This window comes from Salmo salar, chromosome ssa04 (genome assembly GCF_905237065.1).
Source record: "Salmo salar chromosome ssa04, Ssal_v3.1, whole genome shotgun sequence".
Lineage (NCBI taxonomy): Eukaryota > Metazoa > Chordata > Actinopteri > Salmoniformes > Salmonidae > Salmo > Salmo salar.
The window spans coordinates 51414256-51436520 of record NC_059445.1 but is presented as its reverse complement, the minus strand read 5'-3'; the positions used below and the strand labels follow the sequence as shown (position 1 = coordinate 51436520).

General features: G+C 44.8%; 1 protein-coding gene across 4 annotated transcripts in view; it reads right to left on the bottom strand.

Moving 5' to 3' along the window:
- Positions 1-22265, bottom strand: part of LOC106603388 (transcription initiation factor TFIID subunit 1) — a 55333-nt gene that overhangs the window by 1176 nt on the left and 31892 nt on the right. For 2 of the 4 annotated variants that reach the window (XM_014197006.2, XM_045717069.1), the window contains exons 18-38: positions 21383-21524; positions 19100-19230; positions 18922-19002; positions 18663-18812; positions 18353-18478; positions 17590-17765; positions 17254-17474; positions 11867-12074; positions 11565-11736; positions 11034-11245; positions 4720-4828; positions 4502-4600; positions 4194-4371; positions 4023-4090; positions 3720-3842; positions 3194-3286; positions 2147-2299; positions 1849-1965; positions 775-870; positions 423-639; positions 58-232 (exon numbers count right to left, since the gene is read on the bottom strand). In XM_014197006.2, coding sequence (XP_014052481.2) covers positions 58-232; positions 423-639; positions 775-870; positions 1849-1965; positions 2147-2299; positions 3194-3286; positions 3720-3842; positions 4023-4090; positions 4194-4371; positions 4502-4600; positions 4720-4828; positions 11034-11245; positions 11565-11736; positions 11867-12074; positions 17254-17474; positions 17590-17765; positions 18353-18478; positions 18663-18812; positions 18922-19002; positions 19100-19230; positions 21383-21524 — 3047 coding nt within the window. The remainder of the gene's footprint in view (positions 1-57; positions 233-422; positions 640-774; positions 871-1848; positions 1966-2146; positions 2300-3193; positions 3287-3719; positions 3843-4022; positions 4091-4193; positions 4372-4501; positions 4601-4719; positions 4829-11033; positions 11246-11564; positions 11737-11866; positions 12075-17253; positions 17475-17589; positions 17766-18352; positions 18479-18662; positions 18813-18921; positions 19003-19099; positions 19231-21382; positions 21525-22265) is intronic. The other 2 variants (XM_014197007.2, XM_014197009.2) reach the window with 1 other exon arrangement.

Here is a 22265-nt window from a genome sequence, read left to right as displayed (position 1 = left end):
TGAAAATCCACCATGTACATAATGTCGGCCATGGTGGTTGACGGCTCCATGTTGTACCTGACATTACTGTCCTCCAGGTGGGTCTCATCCGGCACCTCTTCCCCGTATGACATCATGCTGTCGTCCTGCTCCAGGCCCATGCGGGCCGTCTCTTGGTGGGGTCTGGGAGGGGGCGGGGGGCGCACTTCCACCTCTCTGTCTGAGTCGCTGCCACTCTCTGACAGGTGGATCGCTAGGGTGGGACAGGGCCGGATACACCATTAGAACCTCATATCTCACATACAGTCTGTAGTGTCCTACAGATATCCCCAAATCATAGGATGTAGGTTTTAATTAACCTTGATGAACTTCTTAATGTCAATTTAATCTCTATTTATAATCTCACTCCATCCTATGACAATCTCCACCCTAGTGTGACTCACAGGAGAACGGGTTATCTCCCTCCTCTTCGCTGGCGTCATCCTCTCCGTCTGACATGAGCAGGTCCTGGTACAGCACACTGGCCTGGGCTGGCCGACTGGAGCCTTCATCCTCTTCATAATCATCATCATTGTGGCCCTGCAGTCGTCTGCGGGGCGGCGGCAACAGCATCTCCTCTTCATCATCCTCATCCTCCAGGTCTCCCTCACCATCCTCAGCCTGGGGAACAGTCATCATCATCATCATCAGGACTAGTTAGACTGATCTACAAACAGTCTCCAAATACGTAAACCCTCCCTTTCAAAATCCATCCACTCTAAACCCCATATTGTTTCTCCACCATCAGAGTCTTACAGGAGCTGGTGTCTTGGGCTTGCAGTCATACTCCTCCTCCTCGAAGCCTTCGATGTCCACGTCCGACTCCTCCTCTCCTAGTCTTCTATGACGACCCTGGAGACACACAGAGAAGTTAAGCAACACTGATAGAGACAGGAGGGATACTTCTGGGGAAAGACAGAGTGATGACTTGTGAAGCAATAGAGATGATGGCTGAAAAAGGATAATTGTCAGGGCAAACAGAACACTAGTATGACAAGCAGTCACAATTAGGAGCAGAAGTAACACACAAGCAAAACAGGCAGACACATGAACCAAATGAGTTATGGGGAGGAACCATCTTTGCTTTAGGAATAAAATGCACAAAGGGATCTTGGAATGGCTCCTAGCTAGGAGGAGCATGCACCAGTCAGGATCCACACTGTGGGAATGGAGAGGGAAGAACTGGAAGGGGACGACCAGGTGAATGTGCAAGGAGGAACGGGGGGATGGGAAGTGAGAGGGCGGTTAAAGGAGAGGTCATCCCTGGATGAGACAGACGCCGTTATACTCCTGGGGGATCTCTCCGTACCTTCCCTAACCCCCTCTTCTCTGGAACAGCCATAAGAGATGCCTTAACCTCAGAGAAGAGTCTGGTCTTTCTGTGCAGGCTCACAGAGGCACTGCTGTCAAACACATCGGCAGGCTGCCCACACCCCCACACACACACACACACACACACACACACACACACACACACACACACACACACAGGAAAGAGGGAGGAGAAATGATAACCACAGGGTAGGAAGGATAGCATAGAGATTAAGATATACAGAGGCTATAGAAACAGCAACTAATTGCAGACAACAGTGCTAAAGAGGAACTACGAGGAAGAGAAAGACTAGAATGTGAAGAGGCTATGTAATAGAGAGACTACAGCAGACAGACAAAAATAGGTCCTGGGAGAGAAGTTGCATTCCCTAACTCTGGAGCATGTGAGGGTTGAGTTGAGGTATTTTATTTGGTGACTGAGGGTGATAGAGATGTAAGGGCCCATTGGTTTATCTGGCTGGTTTTTGGCCCATACTTATGGGACAGGAACATTGCTACCTGTGATGTGTAGGTTCCAGGAGTCATGGGGTCCAGGCAATCCAGGTCTGCTGCATCCAGAGCTGCCTCTTTAGCTGTGGAGATGTCCTTCTCCAGCTGGGTCAGGTGCTCATCATACTGGGGAGATATCAAGCAACAATCAAATGATGCTTATTGGAGGATCATAAACATGATTCGTCATTTGACAAAGTATAAAGAGTTTCATTACACATCATAATGAAGCCATAAACATGATTCGTCATTTGACAAAGTATAAAGAGTTTCATTATGTCCCTCTCTCGCTGTTTCATACACACACCTCTGCCAGGGTCTGCTTGCACACGCTGACTATCTCCAGGGCCGTCTTGGTGTAAGGGCTGTCTGGACCGTTGTACTTGACACTGTTGGTGTGGACCAGGCTGACGTCAAACAGGAACACATCCCGGTTCTGGTACTTGTGTTTGGATATGTTCTGTTGGACCACAGCACACAGAGAGACTTTTAAATAACATAAATTATTATATTGCATATATTACCATCTACCACATTCTGTAATATATTCTGTATATTACATATACATTGAGTGTACAAAACATTAAGAACACCTTCCTAATATTGATTTGCACCCCCCCCTTTTGACCATAGAACCGCTTCAGAACAGGGATGCTGGGCCTATGTTGATTCTTCCCACAGTTCTGTCAAGTTGGCTGGATTTCCTTTGGGTGGTGGACCATTCTTGACACACACAGGGAACTTTTGAGCGTGAAAAACCCAGCAGAGTTGCAGTTCTTGACACAAACCAGTGCACCTGGCACCTACTACCATACCCTGTTCAAAGGCACTTCAATCTTTTGTCTTGCCCATTCACCCTCTGAATGGAACACACACACACAATCCTGTCTCAATTGTCTCAAGGCTTAAAAATCCTTCTTTAACCTGACTCCTCCCCTTCATCTACACTGATTGAAGTGGATTTAACATTTACATTTTTTTACATTTAAGTCATTTAGCAGACGCTCTTATCCAGAGCGTCTTACAAATTGTTGCATTCACCTTATGATATCCAGTGGAACAACCACTTTACAATAGTGCATCTAAATCTTTTAGGGGGGGGGGGGGGTTAGAAGGATTACTTTATCCTATCCTTTAACAAGTGGCATCACTAAGGGATCATAGCTTTCACCTGGATTCACCTGGTGAGTCTGTCATGGACAGAGCAGGTGTTCTTAATGTTTTGTACACTCAGTGTACACTCATCTACACCATATAGGTTTGATCCATCTTGGCATGGAAGGATCCAAAAGGTGTCTTTGTTGTGGTTTTCCTCAAAGCTGGCACTGAAGTCCACTTCCCCAAACTAACTCACCTTGCGGACATTCTCCAGGTCCATGGGTTGGACTATCACTTTGTAGTAATCTGGAACAAACTTCTTGTTGACTGGATGGTGGAACGGCCAAGACTGAAGAGGGGAGAGAGACAGAGAAAGGACAGTTATAACATCATCCAACTGAGTGCTTGATTGAAGTTTTGCCGCAATTGTCAATATTTTAATACATTAAAAAGATATATTTTATTGTCACATTCACCGGGTAGGTGCAGTGAAATGTGTTTTTACAGGGTCAGCCATGGAAGTACGGCACCCCTAAAGCAAATGAGCGTTAAGTGCCTTGCTCAAGGGCACATCTACATATTTGTCAACTTGTTGGCTCGGGTATTCGAACCAGCGACCTTTTGGTTTCTGGCCCAACGCTCTAACCGCTAGGCATTTGTTAAGGGCAAAGAAAAGACTGGCCAGTAAAATGACTTAGACACAGAGAAAATACTAATAGCAAATATTGTCTCAGTGACATCTGAAAGAAAGTAGTAACCCTGATGACGGGTGGTCCACTCACGTCAGGCACGGCCATCATCTTCTGAGTGACGATGTTGTCCAGGATGAAGGAGAAGGCTACCTGGTCGTCATCGTCCAGCAGGGGGTTGATGGCTTTCTCCAGTCTCACCAGCCTGTCTTCCTTCTGCACAGGACAAAGGAATTTACCCCTTTAATAATAAACAAGTACTATTATTGAAGGCCACTTCCATTGTCTTCCACGAGTTGCTGAACATTTGCCTCCTCCTTCTGCAAACAGAGCAGCAGACTTTGGGCGGTGTCCAAAATGGCACCCATCCAGGAATCCATCAGCGTTCACACGTACCTCTTTCAGTTTCTCATCACAAAGGTCCAGCATTGTCTGCGCCACCTGGGTTATTGGATGTTTGGCACCTGAATACACAAAACAATTACAGTCTCAATAAGTTACATAACCGTCGCACAGAGTCCAATATTACAGTCATTCTCTAAGGCTTCAAGTGGTTTAAAGTTGTACCATTGTATGTGGCGCTGTTCTTGATGATGAGCTCCACGTTCTCTCTGAACTCCTCCCGGGAGGGGTACACACGCTTGCGCACATTCTCCCGTAGCGTCTGCAGATCCATGGGACGAGGGATGACCTTATAGTAGTCTTTCACCACCTTGGCATTGACCGGCGTGTGGAAGGGGTACGTCTGTGACAAGGTAAAGACAACACAATTGTGTGTGAGTGAGTGAGTGAGAGAGACTATAAAATGGTCAGAGGAATATAGGCAGTCTGTCTGTCTGTAAGCAGTGAATTGTGTGAATGTGTGTGTATCTTACATTAGGGTGATCCCGCATGTCATTAATGACGCTCTCCAGGACTGAGGACAGGGTGACCATGGGGTCAGTGCGTCGGCGGTGGATGGATTTGTGGGGCCTCTGTGAGAGGACGACAAGTAACAACAAAACAACAATCACAGCGTTAAAGATTTTCTAGACCATGCTTGAACTGAATAGTCATATACAACAACAGTCAATATAATGACAACTAGGCTCACATTGAGGTAGTCACAGTGTACAGTGGTCCCCACACGTCTCTTCTTCTTGGGGGGAAGATGCTGTTTGGGGAACTTCAGAACCAGGGACTTCCTGCGCACCTCATCAGCACTGGAAGAGGAGACAACACGGTCCTTTACACAGCAGCACAACATGATATTTCACAAACTTTAGCTACATTTCCATCCAATTTGTGACAGATTTCCATGTGAATACTCAAAAATCTTCATAAAACAATATGCACATTTTCCCACCAGAGATGCGTTTCCATCAAACGGACTTTTTGCGGATAAAAGGCTGTGTGTGATGACGTAGTACACAAAGAGCCGGGCGGCCCTCTACGTTCACTACGCAAGTTGAGTAGGGCCCCGCAAATAACGCAAGGGCCCGCCTCCCCCTCGTGTCAAAGCGGGTGTCAATGTTTACAACTTGGATGAGAGGATGAAGCAGAACTATCCTTCTGGTCACGAAGAGAGAGAAACAAAACACTGAGTGAATTGCAGGAACAGCGATCAGGTAAACATGTGTTCTCTCCTCTCCAAGTTTGATGTCAGCAAATAACAGTAACGTTAAGTTGATGTGCTAGCTGGGCAGTGCATCTCTCTCTCGTCTGTCTGTCTTGCTAACCTAGCTGGGCAGTGCATCTCTCTCTCGTCTGTCTGTCTTGCTAACCTAGCTGGGCAGTGCATCTCTCTCTCGTCTGTCTGTCTTGCTAACCTAGCTGGGCAGTGCATCTCTCTCTCGTCTGTCTGTCTTGCTAACCTAGCTGGGCAGTGCATCTCTCTCTCGTCTGTCTGTCTTGCTAACCTAGCTGGGCAGTGCATCTCTCTCTCGTCTGTCTGTCTTGCTAACCTAGCTGGGCAGTGCATCTCTCTCTCGTCTGTCTGTCTTGCTAACCTAGCTGGGCAGTGCATCTCTCTCTCGTCTGTCTGTCTTGCTAACCTAGCTGGGCAGTGCATTTCTCTCTCGTCTGTCTGTCTTGCTAACCTAGCTGGGCAGTGCATCTCTCTCTCGTCTGTCTGTCTAGCTAACCTAGCTGGGCAGTGCATCTCTCTCTCGTCTGTCTGTCTAGCTAACCTAGCTGGGCAGTGCATCTCTTGGTCTGTCAGTGTCTTGCTTGCTTGCCAGCCACTTCCAGGGCTGTGTTCTGTGACTTTGTGCCTGACAAAAGTGAGAGTGAAATACAACTATTTATTACGTTTGATAAACGCCAACGGGCAATGGTGTTTATAAACTGCAGTTCGGAAAAGATAACTGTGTCACGCGTGAACATGCGTTCATATGCGCATGCACGAAATGAAACTCGCGCTTTCCAGCAGCAACCTCTGTGAGGACCAGTCCAGACAAGATATGGGCGTGATGGCACTCCTCATAGGCACACATCATTTTAAAACAAGACAATGATTATCTAGTCTCTCAGTCAAGGTTTAGTTACAACTCTGGACTAATGCAAGAAGAAAAGCAATGGATTGATCTTGACTATTGATTTATATATTGAATTTAAAATGTTGATTAGCTAGGTATACTGGGCAATATGGATCTCAGTAAATAATAACCATCAAGTATTCAGCCAAGCCAGAGTATAAAAAGGAAATCTGGGGGAGCCAGTTTGAATGGGCCTGATGCAGCTGATAAAATGAATGATAGTATTGTTATCTATAATTTACAGGTGCTATGCTTAAGTTTGTCAGTAGAGGGGATGCTGGATCATCAGCCAGTACAAGCACAGCCTCAGTTGATCCACATCCAGCCTCAGCCAGTACTAAACACAGACACAGTACAGCTGGCTTCAGCAAATACTAACACAGACCCAGTACAGCTGGCTTCAGCAAGTACTAACACAGACCCAGTACAGCTGGCTTCAGCAAATACTAACACAGATCCAGTACTGGCAGCTTCAGCAAGTACTAACACAGACCCAGTACAGCTGGCTTCAGCAAGTACTAACACAGACCCAGTACAGCTGGCTTCAGCAAGTACTAACACAGACCCAGTACAGCTGGCTTCAGCAAGTACTAACACAGACCCAGTACAGCTGGCTTCAGCAAGTACTAACACAGACCCAGTACAGCTGGCTTCAGCAAATACTAACACAGACCCAGTACAGCTGGCTTCAGCAAATACTAACACAGACCCAGTACTGGCAGCTTCAGCAAGTACTAACACAGACCCAGTACAGCTGGCTTCAGCAAATACTAACACAGACCCAGTACAGCTGGCTTCAGAAAATACTAACACAGACCCAGTACAGCTGGCTTCAGCAAATACTAACACAGACCCAGTACAGCTGGCTTCAGAAAATACTAACACAGACCCAGTACAGCTGGCTTCAGCAAATACTAACACAGACCCAGTACAGCTGGCTTCAGCAAATACTAACACAGACCCAGTACAGCTGGCTTCAGCAAATACTAACACAGACCCAGTACAGCTGGCTTCAGCAAGTACTAACACAGACCCAGTACAGCTGGCTTCAGCAAGTACTAACACAGACCCAGTACAGCTGGCTTCAGCAAGTACTAACACAGACCCAGTACAGCTGGCTTCAGCAAGTACTAACACAGACCCAGTACAGCTGGCTTCAGCAAATACTAACACAGACCTAACACAGCAAGTACTAACACAGACCCAGGTGAAGTACAGGCAGCCTCAGCCAGTACTAGCAGCTCAGACCCTAATAGAACCAAATGACCCAGCAGATTGGCCCCCAGGCTTAACAGAATTTATGAGGACTGAGTTAGTGCGCAGAGGTCCATTCAAACCAGGACTGGATTTTTCTTACCCTAAAGACAAGTCTATGAAGAGGTTTTCATTCAGGCTTATTACAGAGACAACTGTCAAATGGGGAAAAGATTACCAGGAGCTGGCTTTCATACGCAATCAAAAACAACGCTGTGTATTGTTTTTGCTGTAAACTCTTTTCTACAAAAGACTACAAAATAATAAAGGAAGGCGTGAATGACTGGTCAAATATCATCGCCATTCTGAAACACAATGAGGGTAGTCCTGAACACACAAACAATATGATTAAGAAGCTAGAACTTGATCAAATCAAACTTTATTTGTCACATGCGTCGATTACAACAAGTATAGACTTTGCGGTGAAATGCTTACTTACAAGCCCTTAATCAACAGCGCAATTCAAGATGTCGGGGACAGACTCTTGACCAGATACAAATGACAATTTTGGAGGCTGAAAGAAAGAGATGGCGGGATGTCCTTACACGTATCACCTAGTCTCTGGCTCAAAGAAACCTAGCATCAGACAAACTCTTCTAACCCGATAATGGAAACTTCCTAAAAGAGGTTGAATTACTGGCAAAATCATGTCAGCAAAATTAAAGATGGAGAGACACATGCTCATTACCTTGGGAAGCGCACACAGAATGAGCTGATACAGATTGTGAGTGACAAGATTCTAGAAGCAATAGTGACTCAAGGAAGAGACTCAAAATACTTCCCCATTATCTTGGACTGTACACATGACATTAGTCACCAGGAGCAAATGTCCATTATTCTGAGAAGCGTGGCTTTAAAGGGAAAGCCAGAGATCAAAGATCACTTCCTCAGCTTTGTGAATGTTGAGGTTACAACAGGCTTGAATCTGTCCACTGTCATCTTAGATGAGCTGAAGATTCCATTTGAAGATTGCAGAGGGCAAGCTTATGATAATAGGGCCAACATGAAGGGCAAGCACCAAGGAGTAAAGCCAGACTGCTCAAAAAACATCCCAGAGTCGTGTATGTCCCATGTGGAGCAGATACTCTAAACCAGATGCTGCCAAATCTTCAAAAGATGCAGTTTGTTTTTTTTGGGGCATGTGCAAAAGCTCTTCCCCTTCTTTTCAGCTGGCACACAAAGATGGAGTGTTTTGAAGAAACACGTGAACATAACTGTGAAGTCATGGAGTGACACAAGATGGGAGAGTAGGCTCCAAAGTGTTCATGCAATCAGGTATCAGGCTTCTGCCGTTCGGGAGGCATTACTGGAAGCCAGACAGACGATCAACGATCCTGTGTCCAAAGTGGAGGCACAAGCGCTTGCAGAGGAAGTTGGATCCTACCGCTTCTTGATTTACTGTGTCGTTTGGTGTAAGATACTGACAATGACAAACAAGGTGAACAAGCTCCTCCAATCCGCCTCAATGCAGTTGGATATCGCAGTGAATTTAATCTCAAATGCAAAGGTCTTCCTCACTACATACAGGGAAACTGGATTCTCTGAGGCCCAGACAACAGCCAAAAGCATTTGTGAAGAAATGAATGTGGAGGCTGTTCTGAAAGAGAAGAGACTGAGAAACAGCAAGAGGCATTTCAGCCATGAGGCTCCTGATGAACCAGTGACTGATGCACTGAAAAACCTTGAAGTCAACTACTTCATCATTGTGGTCGACTCTGCTGTGACATCCATGGATGAGAGATTTGAAACACTCAACCAGGTGAAAACCAAATATGGAGTGCTGCTGAACTTCAGCACTGCCTCTCAGATGTCCAGTGAATCTTTAAAGGCTCACTGCATGGAAGTTGAAAACACTGTAACCTTCAGAGATGACTGTGACATCAGTGGAATGGATCTGGCACACGACATTCAGAATTGACCTGATCTGCCATCAGATAAGATGACTGCCTTTGAGCTGCTTTCCTTTCTCTGTGAGAAAAACCTGGAAGAACTTTATCCTAACCTTTGGATAGCCCTAAGAATTGCAGTCACCCTACCAGTAACAGTAGCATCGGCAGAGAGGAGCTTTTCAAAATGAAAGCTCATCAAAAGCTACCGGAGGTCTTCCATGTCACAGGAACGTTTGAGCGGTCTGGCCATCATGAGCAGAAATCATGACGTGGGGAAACACATGTCCTACGATGACATCATTGATGATTGTTCCTCAAGAAAGTGCAGAAGAAGAATATTTTTATGGTATTATTTTAATTCAAACACTCAAATGTTACACACTTAGTAACATTTAAGATTGTATGGCAGAAGTGCATTTGTGTAAATGACTGCTTAACTATGTGTGACATACTTTCTCAATTTCTTCCAGACAGTCCAGACAGACTGGTGTCCATGCTGATGCTGAAAAAGCCCAGGCTGTAGAGGGAACCAAAGTTAATCACATAGATGTATAGGTTTTATTTGACTATTTTAAGACATATAGCTGCAGCCATAGCCTATTGGCTTATGTTTACATTGTCTATACAAAGCTAATTGTATCATATTGTGAGGACTGGACTAATTACCAGGCAGCAGAGCCAAAGCTCAGTGTTATATTTTATTATTTTCCAAATGTTACATTTTCTACAATTTCTTATTTATGTTAATGTTAATATTCACTTATCTTAAGATTCTATAGAAAATACTCCATTCAATAAATATTGTTTGTATAGGTCTACTTATTCTTAGACCGACAGACGGAGCAAACTGTTCTAGAGGAGGGAGGATTGTAGTGGGAGCACTGGGGTGTCAGGTGTGACTGTGTGGCAGTGGTAAATGGTTTACATGGTAGGAGGGCACATACAAATAACTGCCATTAAATTCCAATGTACTGAATGAGGAACACAAGTTAAATGGGTTTCCATCACATTTTCAACTCTTCTGGTTGTCACAAAAACTTTTGGGTCTATAGAAAATGTGCCTTCCTTGGTCATGGCACATGATCTCTAGCCAACAGCTTACAGATACAGTGCGGATAGGCTACCTACATTATGAGATTATTATGGATAAGAGCGATTTTATTTGTATTTGTCAAACAGCAGCCAAGCATCGACCATCATCTCACCAGAATAAGACCCTCTCATTGGAAAGGAGCATTAATCTCATCACCGTGCACTTTCATCATCATTTATTTCATCTGTAGCCTAATAAACTGCATGTTTTCCTGAGTCCTAGTGGGAGGACCACACAACATATCATCCACCGCCTGACTCGAGGTTTACTTCTGTATTTACATTTTTTTATTTTATTGAACCTTTATTTAACTAGGCAAGTCATGATGGTATGATGGTTATTATATAAATACTTGAGCGTATTTGGCGTTTCATGTTCCATCAGCCCGGTTGTGACTATAATGTGACAGGTAATTAATCCACATGAAATGGTTGGATGGAAACGTGGTTATTTAGACAGACGTACAGAGCATAATGGACAGACCTACAGAAGCTCAGTTAGCTGTGCAATAGCTTTTGGTGCTTCGAAGCTGACATTACCGACTCAGTAAAAGAGTAAATATAGTAAAAAGGACTTTGGTCACTCTAGTAACATGGAAATATTTCAGTTTAAGTTTCCAATTTCTCCTGAATGTCTAGCCTGTGTGTGTTTGTACCTCTCGATAAGCTGCTTGCCGAGGACGATCTTGGTTCCCTCCACCTTGATGAGTTCCTCGTTGTCGTTGTGGATGACAGTCTTCTCCAGCTCCTCCTCTTGCTCCTCTGTCATGGCAACCGGGTTGGAGGGCGGGGCGTTGGTCTGGTAGTATAGCGGGCAGAACTTGTTGGTTCGCATGTGCCCAATGGCACCGCAAGCTCCGCACTTCAGCTAGGGCAGGGGAGGAAGAAAAAGAGATGTAGTTAACAATCAGACAAACACCCTATATAGGAATGGAAACTGCAACTCACTGCATCACATGGCACAATAACTGCCACATCACATGCAAACACTACATTATCATGCTTATTATAAGCAATATAATATATTGCTACTAAAGGAAAGTGTGAAAACAGCGAGGAAGGTTAATCTTGAATTGAATGATCCTATTTTAGAAACAGAGCAGGTCAGCAGGAAAACAGACAGTAGGTTATGGAAAAGCAGGGGAGGATAGTCTTGGAGTTGAATCATTATGGGCTGGCAAGCTTACTTTTACCTTGAGGTCTGGCCTCTCCTTGACCTTCTTGGCCTTCTTCTCCGGGGGGCCCTTGAACCGGTCCTTCTCCTGGTTCCTCTTCAGCCTCCTCAGCTGTTCCTGGATCCTCCTCCGTTCCTTCCTCATCTCCTCTCTGTGTTGCTCGTCAAACACAGCAAACTTTCTTCTGTAGAGGCAGACAGAGACAGGCAGACAGAGACTTAGTGACAGGTTGGGCGCAGACACAGACCACATGTGCAGACACACAGAGCTCATGCGCACACAAACACACACACTACACAGAGGGACGGACTCACATGAACTCATCATCCTTGGTGGTTCTGATCCTGGTGTAGGCGTCTATGACGGAGGGTTTGCGGACCGTCTCACAGCGGACATACTCCTTGCCATCTTCGTCCCTGAAGGTGCGGTAGATTTTGAGGCGCCGTCCCGTAGCGGACGAGTTCAGGCTGGTGACCGAGGACGTGTCGTCATCTTTATGGGAGCCTGTGGACAAGGCACTGGCTGCAGGGACACGCAGAGAGAGAGATAAGTTACACACACACCAGGGTTTCCATTAGCCGGCAATTGCCGGCTTTTGACCCTCCCTCCCCCCCAAAAAATTAAAAGCCGATAAATAAAACTGTTTCCAGCCAAAATGACAGGGAGAAGAAGAAAAAAAAATCGCATGGCAAAATAATGCTTTTTTATTCATTGATGGAAATACATTTGACCGTCATGCTTATAGGGTCTACAGATTCATTTGCATAATTTTGTGGAATTAAATTGGCCTGTGTGTATTTTTGTTGGTCATCATGCATCTTATTTATCTAACACAACTATCACACGTGCACATTTTAAGCTGGATTTCACCTGCAGCTCCTCAGCTGGTTGCTGCTGGAGTAAAACCTGATTTTATCAGCCCATTCATTCTGCAACAATTGTGTGTTTAAAAAAAACGTTTTGGTGCACGATAAAGAGAGCTACTATTTTTATTTCTCAACTGGTAATTAAAGCGCGCCTCTCATTCGCCATTTAAGTGCAGGCAACAGGCTATCAGCCCGTCACCCACCACTTTACAATGTGAGCTGGAGGCAGTATGCATTTTGAAAGCATACTTAATTGTTTGAAACTGGAATGTTATATTTCATATTATGAGGCATATCTTACCTTGCTACAAAGTAGCCTAAAGGCAAAATCCGACCATGGAAACGTGGAGGCAATTATTTTATAGACTTCCTAGGCGGCGCGTGATCATCCATCTACAATGATACAAGAAATTTGTGCATGGAACTTATTTCCTACAGTCCAACGCAGCAGTAGGCCTATAACTTCTATAGCTCTTTCACACTGAGGATTGGTGACTATCGAGGGGGAGATTGTTGGAAAGATTTTTCAAATAGCTTACTGTGAGGAACTAATACTTTTAATATACACTGAGTGTACAAAACATTAAGGACATTTCCTCTTTCCATGACATAAACTGAGCAGGAATCCAGGTGAAAGCCTTGATTGTGTATGTGTGCCATTTAGACGGTGAATGGGCAAGACAAAATATTTCAGTTCCTTTGAATGGGGTACGGTACAGCGGTGGTCGGTGCCGTTGAAGATGAGGGAGGATGATATATTTTTATGAGCATGGCCTTATTTCTATTACAGTACATTGGATGACTCTCATTCATATTCCATTCACCCAGCTCAATGTGACATTGATAGGTTTAGGCTACTACATGATACTCAAATCTTCCCTATACCCATCATGAGGTTGCTACAACCTAGCCTATGAATGACAGTTTACAAAGGTAGGTGCACAGCTCGAGAGAAATTTGAGTAATCAAGGTGACAGACACTGACACAATCCATACAGCCTTGCAGAATCCATACCGCCTTACACCCTAGCTGATCTAGGGTGTAATCATTACACCAAAAGTTGCAAACGAGAGTTTCTATTGGACAAATTCAGGTATGAATATCCGTTTTGTTCCGTTTGCTTCCTTAAGAAATGTTTTCAACAGAATCGTCCGTTCCCTTTATTAGCAGCCACATACAAACAACATGATCCCTTTGATCATTGGATAATTCCTTCTCGCATCTACACGCTCTCCTCCTCTCACCTTTTTCCTTCGCTTGTGGACTTCAGTGTGACCAGGCGAAAAAACCTTTAAGCCAATCCCTCATATCATAACCGCTAACCACTATACACAGCCTACATCATTGTCACCATATTAGCTAACGTCAAGTAAACATAGCTACTAGGATTAACACGTTAGTAAACCCGCTACAATCATGCAGTACAGTGTACAGTTAGCAAGCAGTTGAGCAGTTATACCGGTGGGCCCCGGTGGGATTAAATTCACAAAACCAAAAGTTCTAGTGTTCTAGTGAAGAGTTCTAGTGTTAGATAGCTATAGCCAGCTAGGTAAGATAGCATCCCTCTCCGTTTGAGCCGGGTGTTTGAGTAGGCTAAACTATTTAGCTGCATTCGCTAGCTAAAAATATAGAAATATAGCTAGCTCTCTCTCTCCCTTTCTCTTGCTTCTCCTTCATTTTTCAAGAAATGTATTTGTTCAAAACTGTTCAACTGTCTTTAAGTCAACTACTCACCACATGTAATAATCCTCCTCCTCATAAGCTAGTTGTAGCTTATGCTTTCAGTTTTATATTCATTCTCTGATCCTTTGATTGGGTGGACAACATGTCAGTTCATGCTGCAAGAGCGCTGATTGGTCGGAGGACGTCCTCCGGAAGTTGTCATAATTACTGTGTAAGTCTAGGGAAGGGGGTGAGAACCACGAACCCCCCAGGTTTTGCATTTACATTTAAAAGTGAGGAGGAGGATTATTTAAGATACTGTTTGAAGAGGTAGGGTTTCAGATGTTTTTGGAAGATGGGCAGGGACTCTGCTGTCCTAGCTTCAGGGGGAAGCTGGTTCCACCATTGGGATGGCAGGACAGAGAAGAGCTTGGACTGGGCTGAGCGGGAGCTGCCCTCCCGTAGGGGTGGGAGGCCCAAGAGACCTGAGGTGGCAGAACGGAGTGCTCATGTTGGGGTGTTTAGTTTGAGCATCGCCTGAAGGTTGGGAGGGGCAGTTCCTCTTGCTGTTCCGTAGGTAAGCACCATGGTCTTGGAGTGAGAGTTTTGACTGGAAGCCAGTGGAGTGTGCGGAGCAGTGGGTTTACATGAGAGAACTTGGGAAGGTTGAAAACCAGGCGGGCTGCAGCGTTCTGGATAAGTTGCAGAGGTTTGATGGCACAAGCGGGGAACTCAGCCAACAGCGAGTTGCAGTAATGCAGACGGAAGAGGACAAGTGCCTGAATTTGGGACCTGCGCTGCTTCCTGTGTGAGGTACGGTCGTACTCTACGGATGTTGTAGAGCATGAACCTGCAGGAGCGAGTCACTGCTTTGATGTTTGCAGAGAACGACAGGGTGTTGTCCAGGGTCATGCAAAGGTTATTTGCACTCTGGGAAGGCGACACTTTGGAGTTGTCAACCGTGATGAAGAGGTCTTCGTGCGGACAGGCCTTCCCTGGGAGGAAGAGGAGTTCCGTCTTGTCGAGGTTGATATTGAGGTGGTGGGACGACATCCAAGTTGACATATCTGCCAGGCATGCAGAGATGCGTGTCGCCATCTGGGTGTCAGAAGGGGGGAAGAGTTGAGTGTCATCCGCATAGCGATGATAGGAGAGACCATGTGAGGATATGACGGAGCCGAGTGACTTGGTGTATAGAGAGAAGAGGAGAGGGCACAGAGGACAGAAACTAGCTGTCCTCCGGCTACACCATTGTGCTCCTCTACAGAGTTCTGTTGAGGCTACTGTAGACCTTCATTGCAAAACAGTGTGATTAAATCAATTATTTGATGATGTGAATATATTTAGTATAGTTTAATCTAAAAAGGATCACTTTTTTAATGTTTCACTATTTTTATGAAATTCAATGAGGAGGATGGTCCTCCCCTTCCTCCTCTGAGGAGCCTCCATTGGTATGGTAGTAGATGCCAGGCGTACCGGTTTGAGTGTGTCAAGAACTGCAATAATGCTGGGTTTTTCCCGCTCAACAGTTTCCTGTGTGTATCAGGAATGGTCTACCACCCAAAGGACATCCAGCCAACGTGACAACGGAGGGAAGCATTACCGTCAACATGGGCCAGTAACAATGTGGAACGCTATCGACACCTTGTGGAGTCCATGCCCTGATGAATTAAGGCTATTCTGAGGGCAAAAGTGGGTGCAACTCAATATTAGGAAGGTGTTCCTAATGTTTTGTACACACCATGTATTATCATTTGCTATGGATGTTAAAAAAAACACTTTCCTACATTTCTGCGCAGCAGGCCAGGTACTTCCATGCGTACTCAGGCACACTCTCCCTCAACATTATCAGAACAGAGAAACCAGACATGTTCATTGCTCACATGGAGCACTCCATGAAATAAACCAAAACCTGTTACTCAAGTGTAGCAGGTGTGAACTCTGCAAACATGTCTACTCTGAGAATGAAAACGGTAAACGGCTGTAATTAATACATGCATTAACAGAAATGTATGTAACCAAATGACGGGAATTAATGATGTTTTTACTACTGGTACTGTATGTAATGAGGAATTGATCAAAATAAAATAAAAAGGGCAAACAATTCACACAATGAAACAACGAATGTGTAACAATTGGCAGGAGACAGCTGAGACATTCTGGCGAGAGACTATCTTCGCCACACACCTCCCTCCCCTTCTTCTTGTCTCAACATTTGAAATTATACTCAAGACACATTATGTTCACACATATTTTAGATGTTTTTAACTGACAGCCGCAACTCAATAATCAGCTAGGACTATTGCCATGTGTGTTGCCACTAAATAGGAATAGGCCTACAAGCTTGTGATTTGAAACAATCCACAGGATTTTTTTTAAAGAAGCTAATGATCCTTGATTCCTTTGTGGCTAAGTCATGCTTTCTGTGAAGTGTTTTGAATAATTGTATTTATTTCCTTATAGATAGGAGTAGATAGGAGTCATTTCCATTTACTTTCCTATTGGATCCACCGCTATGCCATTTCTCTCCTGTTCTATTGGTTTTCATCTCAACTTTCTATTGATGTCCAGAAGCCAAAGGCACCATACTGTACTAGTCATAATAGCAACCCATCTTGGTTGTTGCATCTTTAGATTAACCCTCTTTTTCTAACTGAGATTTCATCTCGTTCACTTATGCAACCGCTATCAGGTGTGCTGTTTAGAATGGTGTTTTCCCAGGTGTGCTGTTTAGAATGGTGTTTTCCCAGGTGTGCTGTTTAGAATGGTGTTTTCCCAGGTGTGCTGTTTAGAATGGTGTTTTCCCAGGTGTGCTGCTTAGAAAGGTGTTTTCCCACAAATTGCATTTTGCCAAATGTTTTAAAAGTCCGTTTTATTGGCTGCTTCATTACATGAGTTGCAACGTTCTGTTAAGAGCATTACCATAATATAAATGTGATTTCTGTCATTCTGAGCAGTGGGTGGACGCCATAATGAGTTATGCACCCATTGCATATGGGTCCGGTAAATATGAATCTTCCTGGTCACGTTGTCCGGCGCCACATTTTCCTAGCGTAAACCCTGACACATACACACTCCTGTAAACACACACTCCTGTAAACACACACTCCTGTAAAAACACACTCCTGTAAACACACACAAAAAAAGCCTGAAACGCAAACACAACACTTACAGAAGCCCTTGCGTCCCTTGTGGTCGCGGTCGCTCTCCTCTCCCATCAACATCCTCTGCAGCTCCTTCCTCTCCTGCTCCTCCTTCTCTCTGGACAGCTGGGAGCTGGTCTTCTTGTTCTGCAGCATGTTCTCAATGTTCTTCCCCATCTCCTCAAAGTCACTGTCCTCCGCTGAGCTGCTGTCTGTGTCTGTGGACAGGACCTCTGTGGAATCCAATACTCTGGAGGGAAGGCAGACAGGCTGGAACATCAGATAGTGTACAACTACAGCGTCCCTATAAGAAACGGGTGGTGAATTATGGTTATTTGGAAAAGGGGAGGATGGGAGGGCCTCACTTGTTCTGCAGGTCAAAGATCCTCTGGCACTCCTCCTTGTAGCGTTCCTGGTGTTCGGCTACAGAGAAGCGGGACCCACGGGCAAACTTGCTCATTGGCCCCTCGCCAGAGCGGGCCTGCTCTGTGGACATGGTCCTCACCACGTCAATCACCTCCCAACGAGACAGCTTCTTTATCTGAAACACACACAGAAACACTGGTTTGAAAGATTGATCATACGTAGGTTTACATTTACATTTGAGTCATTTAGCAGACGCTCTTATCCAGAGCGACTTACAGTAGTGAGTGCATACATTTAATTTTTTTAATTGTTTATTTTTTGTACTGGCCCCCCGTGGGAATCGAACCGACAACCCTGGCGTTGCACACACCATGCTGGCGTTGCAAACACCATGCTCTACCAAGTGAGCCACAGGGAAGACCAATGAAAATGGTTGGAGGATGAAATGAGGGAATGAAGACATTTAAGTTATATGGTGGCATGTAACCTCGAAGTTAGAGTGTTGGGCCAGTAACTGAAAGGTTGCTGGTTCGAATACCGGAGCCGACAAGGTAAAATAATCTGTTGCTGTGCCCTTGAGCAAGGCACTTCACTCTAAATGCTCCAGGGTCGCTGTACAATGGTGACCCTGGCCGTGAGCCCACTCCCTGTGGCTGTCTCAGGGGGAGTTGTGATATGCAAAAAAAAACACATTTTCATTACAGGACAAATATAAGCACCTCCCAAATGATGATTATTATAATGTTGTTACTGTGTTGTTACCTCCTCCTCTGGAACACCGAACTTGCGCAGCAGCTGCTTGGCGTTTTTGAGTGACAGTCTTCTCAGATCAGCGTCTGTCCCTGTCACAGTCTTCTTAGCGGGTTGTGGTTCCCGGTCGTCTTGGGCCTGAACACGACAAATAACAAAATAACCGTAAGCTTTAGTAATAATCACCAAACAACCGTTGAATGGTTAGAACAGGAAAATAGGTCTTGTTTTTCTGGAGGCTGTGAACGCATGAATGGAATTAGGGCCCCCTGATCTGGCAGAAGTGTTTCAGAGCACTGGGGGTAAGAGAGAGAGGAAGTACCTTTTGTTGAGTGGGCTTGTTGGGCACTTTGACGTAAGAGAATCCCTCTCCACAGCCTGTGGGGTCGGCCACCCCCATGACCTCCAGCAGACACTTCCCCTTCATGGCAGCGATGAAGGCTCGCGTCGTGTTCCAAGGGGCTGTGCGGACCTAAGGTGCACCAAAGAAATATTGGTGAAATCATGGATCATCCTTTTTTTCAACATCAATGGAGCATCAAAATCAATGTTTCCTGAAAAGGAAAAAAATAGAGCTGTACCTCATCATCAATCTTCATCTGGAAGTCTTCCTCGTTCTCTTCCTCTGGGGCAAAGAAGGACTTTTCACCATATCCAGCATCCTGGAGGAGAGAGAAAAGTTCTGGTATAGTTCACACAGTGCCGTAAAGAGAATCGGTATCACAGCCGGTACCCACACAAGGAGCCTGTCAGTCTTACCTTCAGTCTCTGCTCTGCCACCAGCATGCTGTAGTAGGCACAGCACTGCTCTGGAGACACCATGGCCCTGATCTCCTCCTCAGTAGGCAGCCTGAAGTCAGGCTTCAGCACCCACCAGTTAGAGTCCATCCCTGGGGACAGAGGCAGGGCAAATGAGCTTCAATCATATAACAAGTATTACCCACGTTCTCTTTAGTCCACAGTTACTGCCCAACTTACAGCTTTGTAAGATTCATGGATGCATTTTGCATGGCCATACATTTGATTAGAAAGCTTCCCTGACGCATCAAATTTACCATCATTTCATTCAACTGAAGTGTCTTGTAGGCTTAAAGCAGAGGTGTTGCAGGAGCAGAACAGCAGATATTAACGAAGGACCCTGCAAACCTCTGGGTCCTTGTCGATGCTTTCCTTAGACCACACCTTACCTCCACAGTAAATTCCATATCCATAATATGCTGACCTCTCTCTTTCCTGGCGCCTGTCTGTCAAAGTAAGGCACACCATCTCTGAGATCACACAGCTAAACACTCTCTCTTACACCTCAACACTTCCCTGAGATCACACAGCTAAACACTCTCTCTTACACCTCAACACTTCCCTGAGATCACACAGCTAAACACTCTCTCTTACACCTCAACACTTCCCTGAGATCACACAGCTAAACACTCTCTCTTACACCTCAACACTTCCCTGAGATCACACAGCTAAACACTCTCTCTTACACCTCAACACTTCCCTGAGATCACACAGCTAAACACTCTCTCTTACACCTCAACACTTCCCTGAGATCACACAGCTAAACACTCTCTCTTACACCTCAACACTTCCCTGAGATCACACAGCTAAACACTCTCTCTTACACCTCAACACTTCCCTGAGATCACACAGCTAAACACTCTCTCTTACACCTCAACACTTCCCTGAGATCACACAGCTAAACACTCTCTCTTACACCTCAACACTTCCCTGAGATCACACAGCTAAACACTCTCTCTTACACCTCAACACTTCCCTGAGATCACACAGCTAAACACTCTCTCTTACACCTCAACACTTCCCTGAGATCACACAGCTAAACACTCTCTCTTACACCTCAACACTTCCCTGAGATCACACAGCTAAACACTCTCTCTTACACCTCAACACTTCCCTGAGATCACACAGCTAAACACTCTCTCTTACACCTCAACACTTCCCTGAGATCACACAGCTAAACACTCTCTCTTACACCTCAACACTTCCCTGAGATCACACAGCTAAACACTCTCTCTTACACCTCAACACTTCCCTGAGATCACACAGCTAAACACTCTCTCTTACACCTCAACACTTCCCTGAGATCACACAGCTAAACACTCTCTCTTACACCTCAACACTTCCCTGAGATCACACAGCTAAACACTCTCTCTTACACCTCAACACTTCCCTGAGATCACACAGCTAAACACTCTCTCTTACACCTCAACACTTCCCTGAGATCACACAGCTAAACACTCTCTCTTACACCTCAACACTTCCCTGAGATCACACAGCTAAACACTCTCTCTTACACCTCAACACTTCCCTGAGATCACACAGCTAAACACTCTCTCTTACACCTCAACACTTCCCTGAGATCACACAGCTAAACACTCTCTCTTACACCTCAACACTTCCCTGAGATCACACAGCTAAACACTCTCTCTTACACCTCAACACTTCCCTGAGATCACACAGCTAAACACTCTCTCTTACACCTCAACACTTCCCTGAGATCACACAGCTAAACACTCTCTCTTACACCTCAACACTTCCCTGAGATCACACAGCTAAACACTCTCTCTTACACCTCAACACTTCCCTGAGATCACACAGCTAAACACTCTCTCTTACACCTCAACACTTCTCTGAGATCACACAGCTAAACACTCTCTCTTACACCTCAACACTTCCCTGAGATCACACAGCTAAACACTCTCTCTTACACCTCAACACTTCCCTGAGATCACACAGCTAAACACTCTCTCTTACACCTCAACACTTCCCTGAGATCACACAGCTAAACACTCTCTCTTACACCTCAACACTTCCCTGAGATCACACGGGAGTAGAAACGTTAAGAGGAAATCAGGATTGTTGGACAGTTGTGAATGACAACGTTCACGAGGCATATTCACATTTCTGCATTACTTATTCATCTTTGTGAGGGCAAACAATGAAGGGCAGTGTGTCATACCGTACTATTGACAAACATGAGGTTATACGGTTGTATTGGGTTATGGCAGGGTTAGCCGTTTCTACCTGTACGCTTAAAGTCAGCACAGAGTTTTAGGCGTTTGCGGATGCTGCTTTCTGAATGTGAGGGGAAAGCTTTCTTTATGTCCTCCATGCGGATTCTCCTAGGACGATCTTTACTCTTCCAGAACAACCGATAGATAAACACCTGCACAGAAGAGCGGAGAAGAGAAGACATGAGGCAAGCATGCATTCTGTAAGTGTGCTTTCTCTTGTATGTGGGTCATTCCATGAAATGAGTCCCTTTTGCATCCCTTTGATATTTGAAGTAGAAATTGTGTTTTAAAAACTGTTATATTAAATGAAGTGCCCTTTAATATAAACAGCGTGGAAAATTCTAAATTCAGCATTTTGAAGTCCCTCTGTGCACCCTTTGTGACTAGGAACATTTTAACCTACTTAACCCCAACATTTCTAAAACATGTCACCATCATTGTAAAGTCCTAGTTATGTTATGTTTTGCTTTGACAAAGTCATTTCTGATGATTATTATTTATATAATGTTATTAGTGATACATTTTAAGGTTAAAACAATAATCTGGCCATTCTAAGGTCAACACTGTTACGTGAACTCAACTCTCATTTAATATGGTGAAACTATTACTTTTTTAATATTTTGTTCAAAATAAAACATTTAACAGTCATATCATAGTTCAAACCAGGTAAGATGGTTCTACTCCATGTTCTGGTGTTCCGTGGTGGAAAACTGAGTGGGTCGGCATAACACATCAACCCTGTTACCATTAGATAGAAATTTTGCATTTTTTTGTCCCTCCCTGCTGCACACAACAAGCTGTTACAGTGAGATTTATTGCTGATTTAAGATGAAATCGTCAACCCTGGCACGGTCAACCCTGGCACGGTCAACCCTGGCACGGTCAACCCTGTT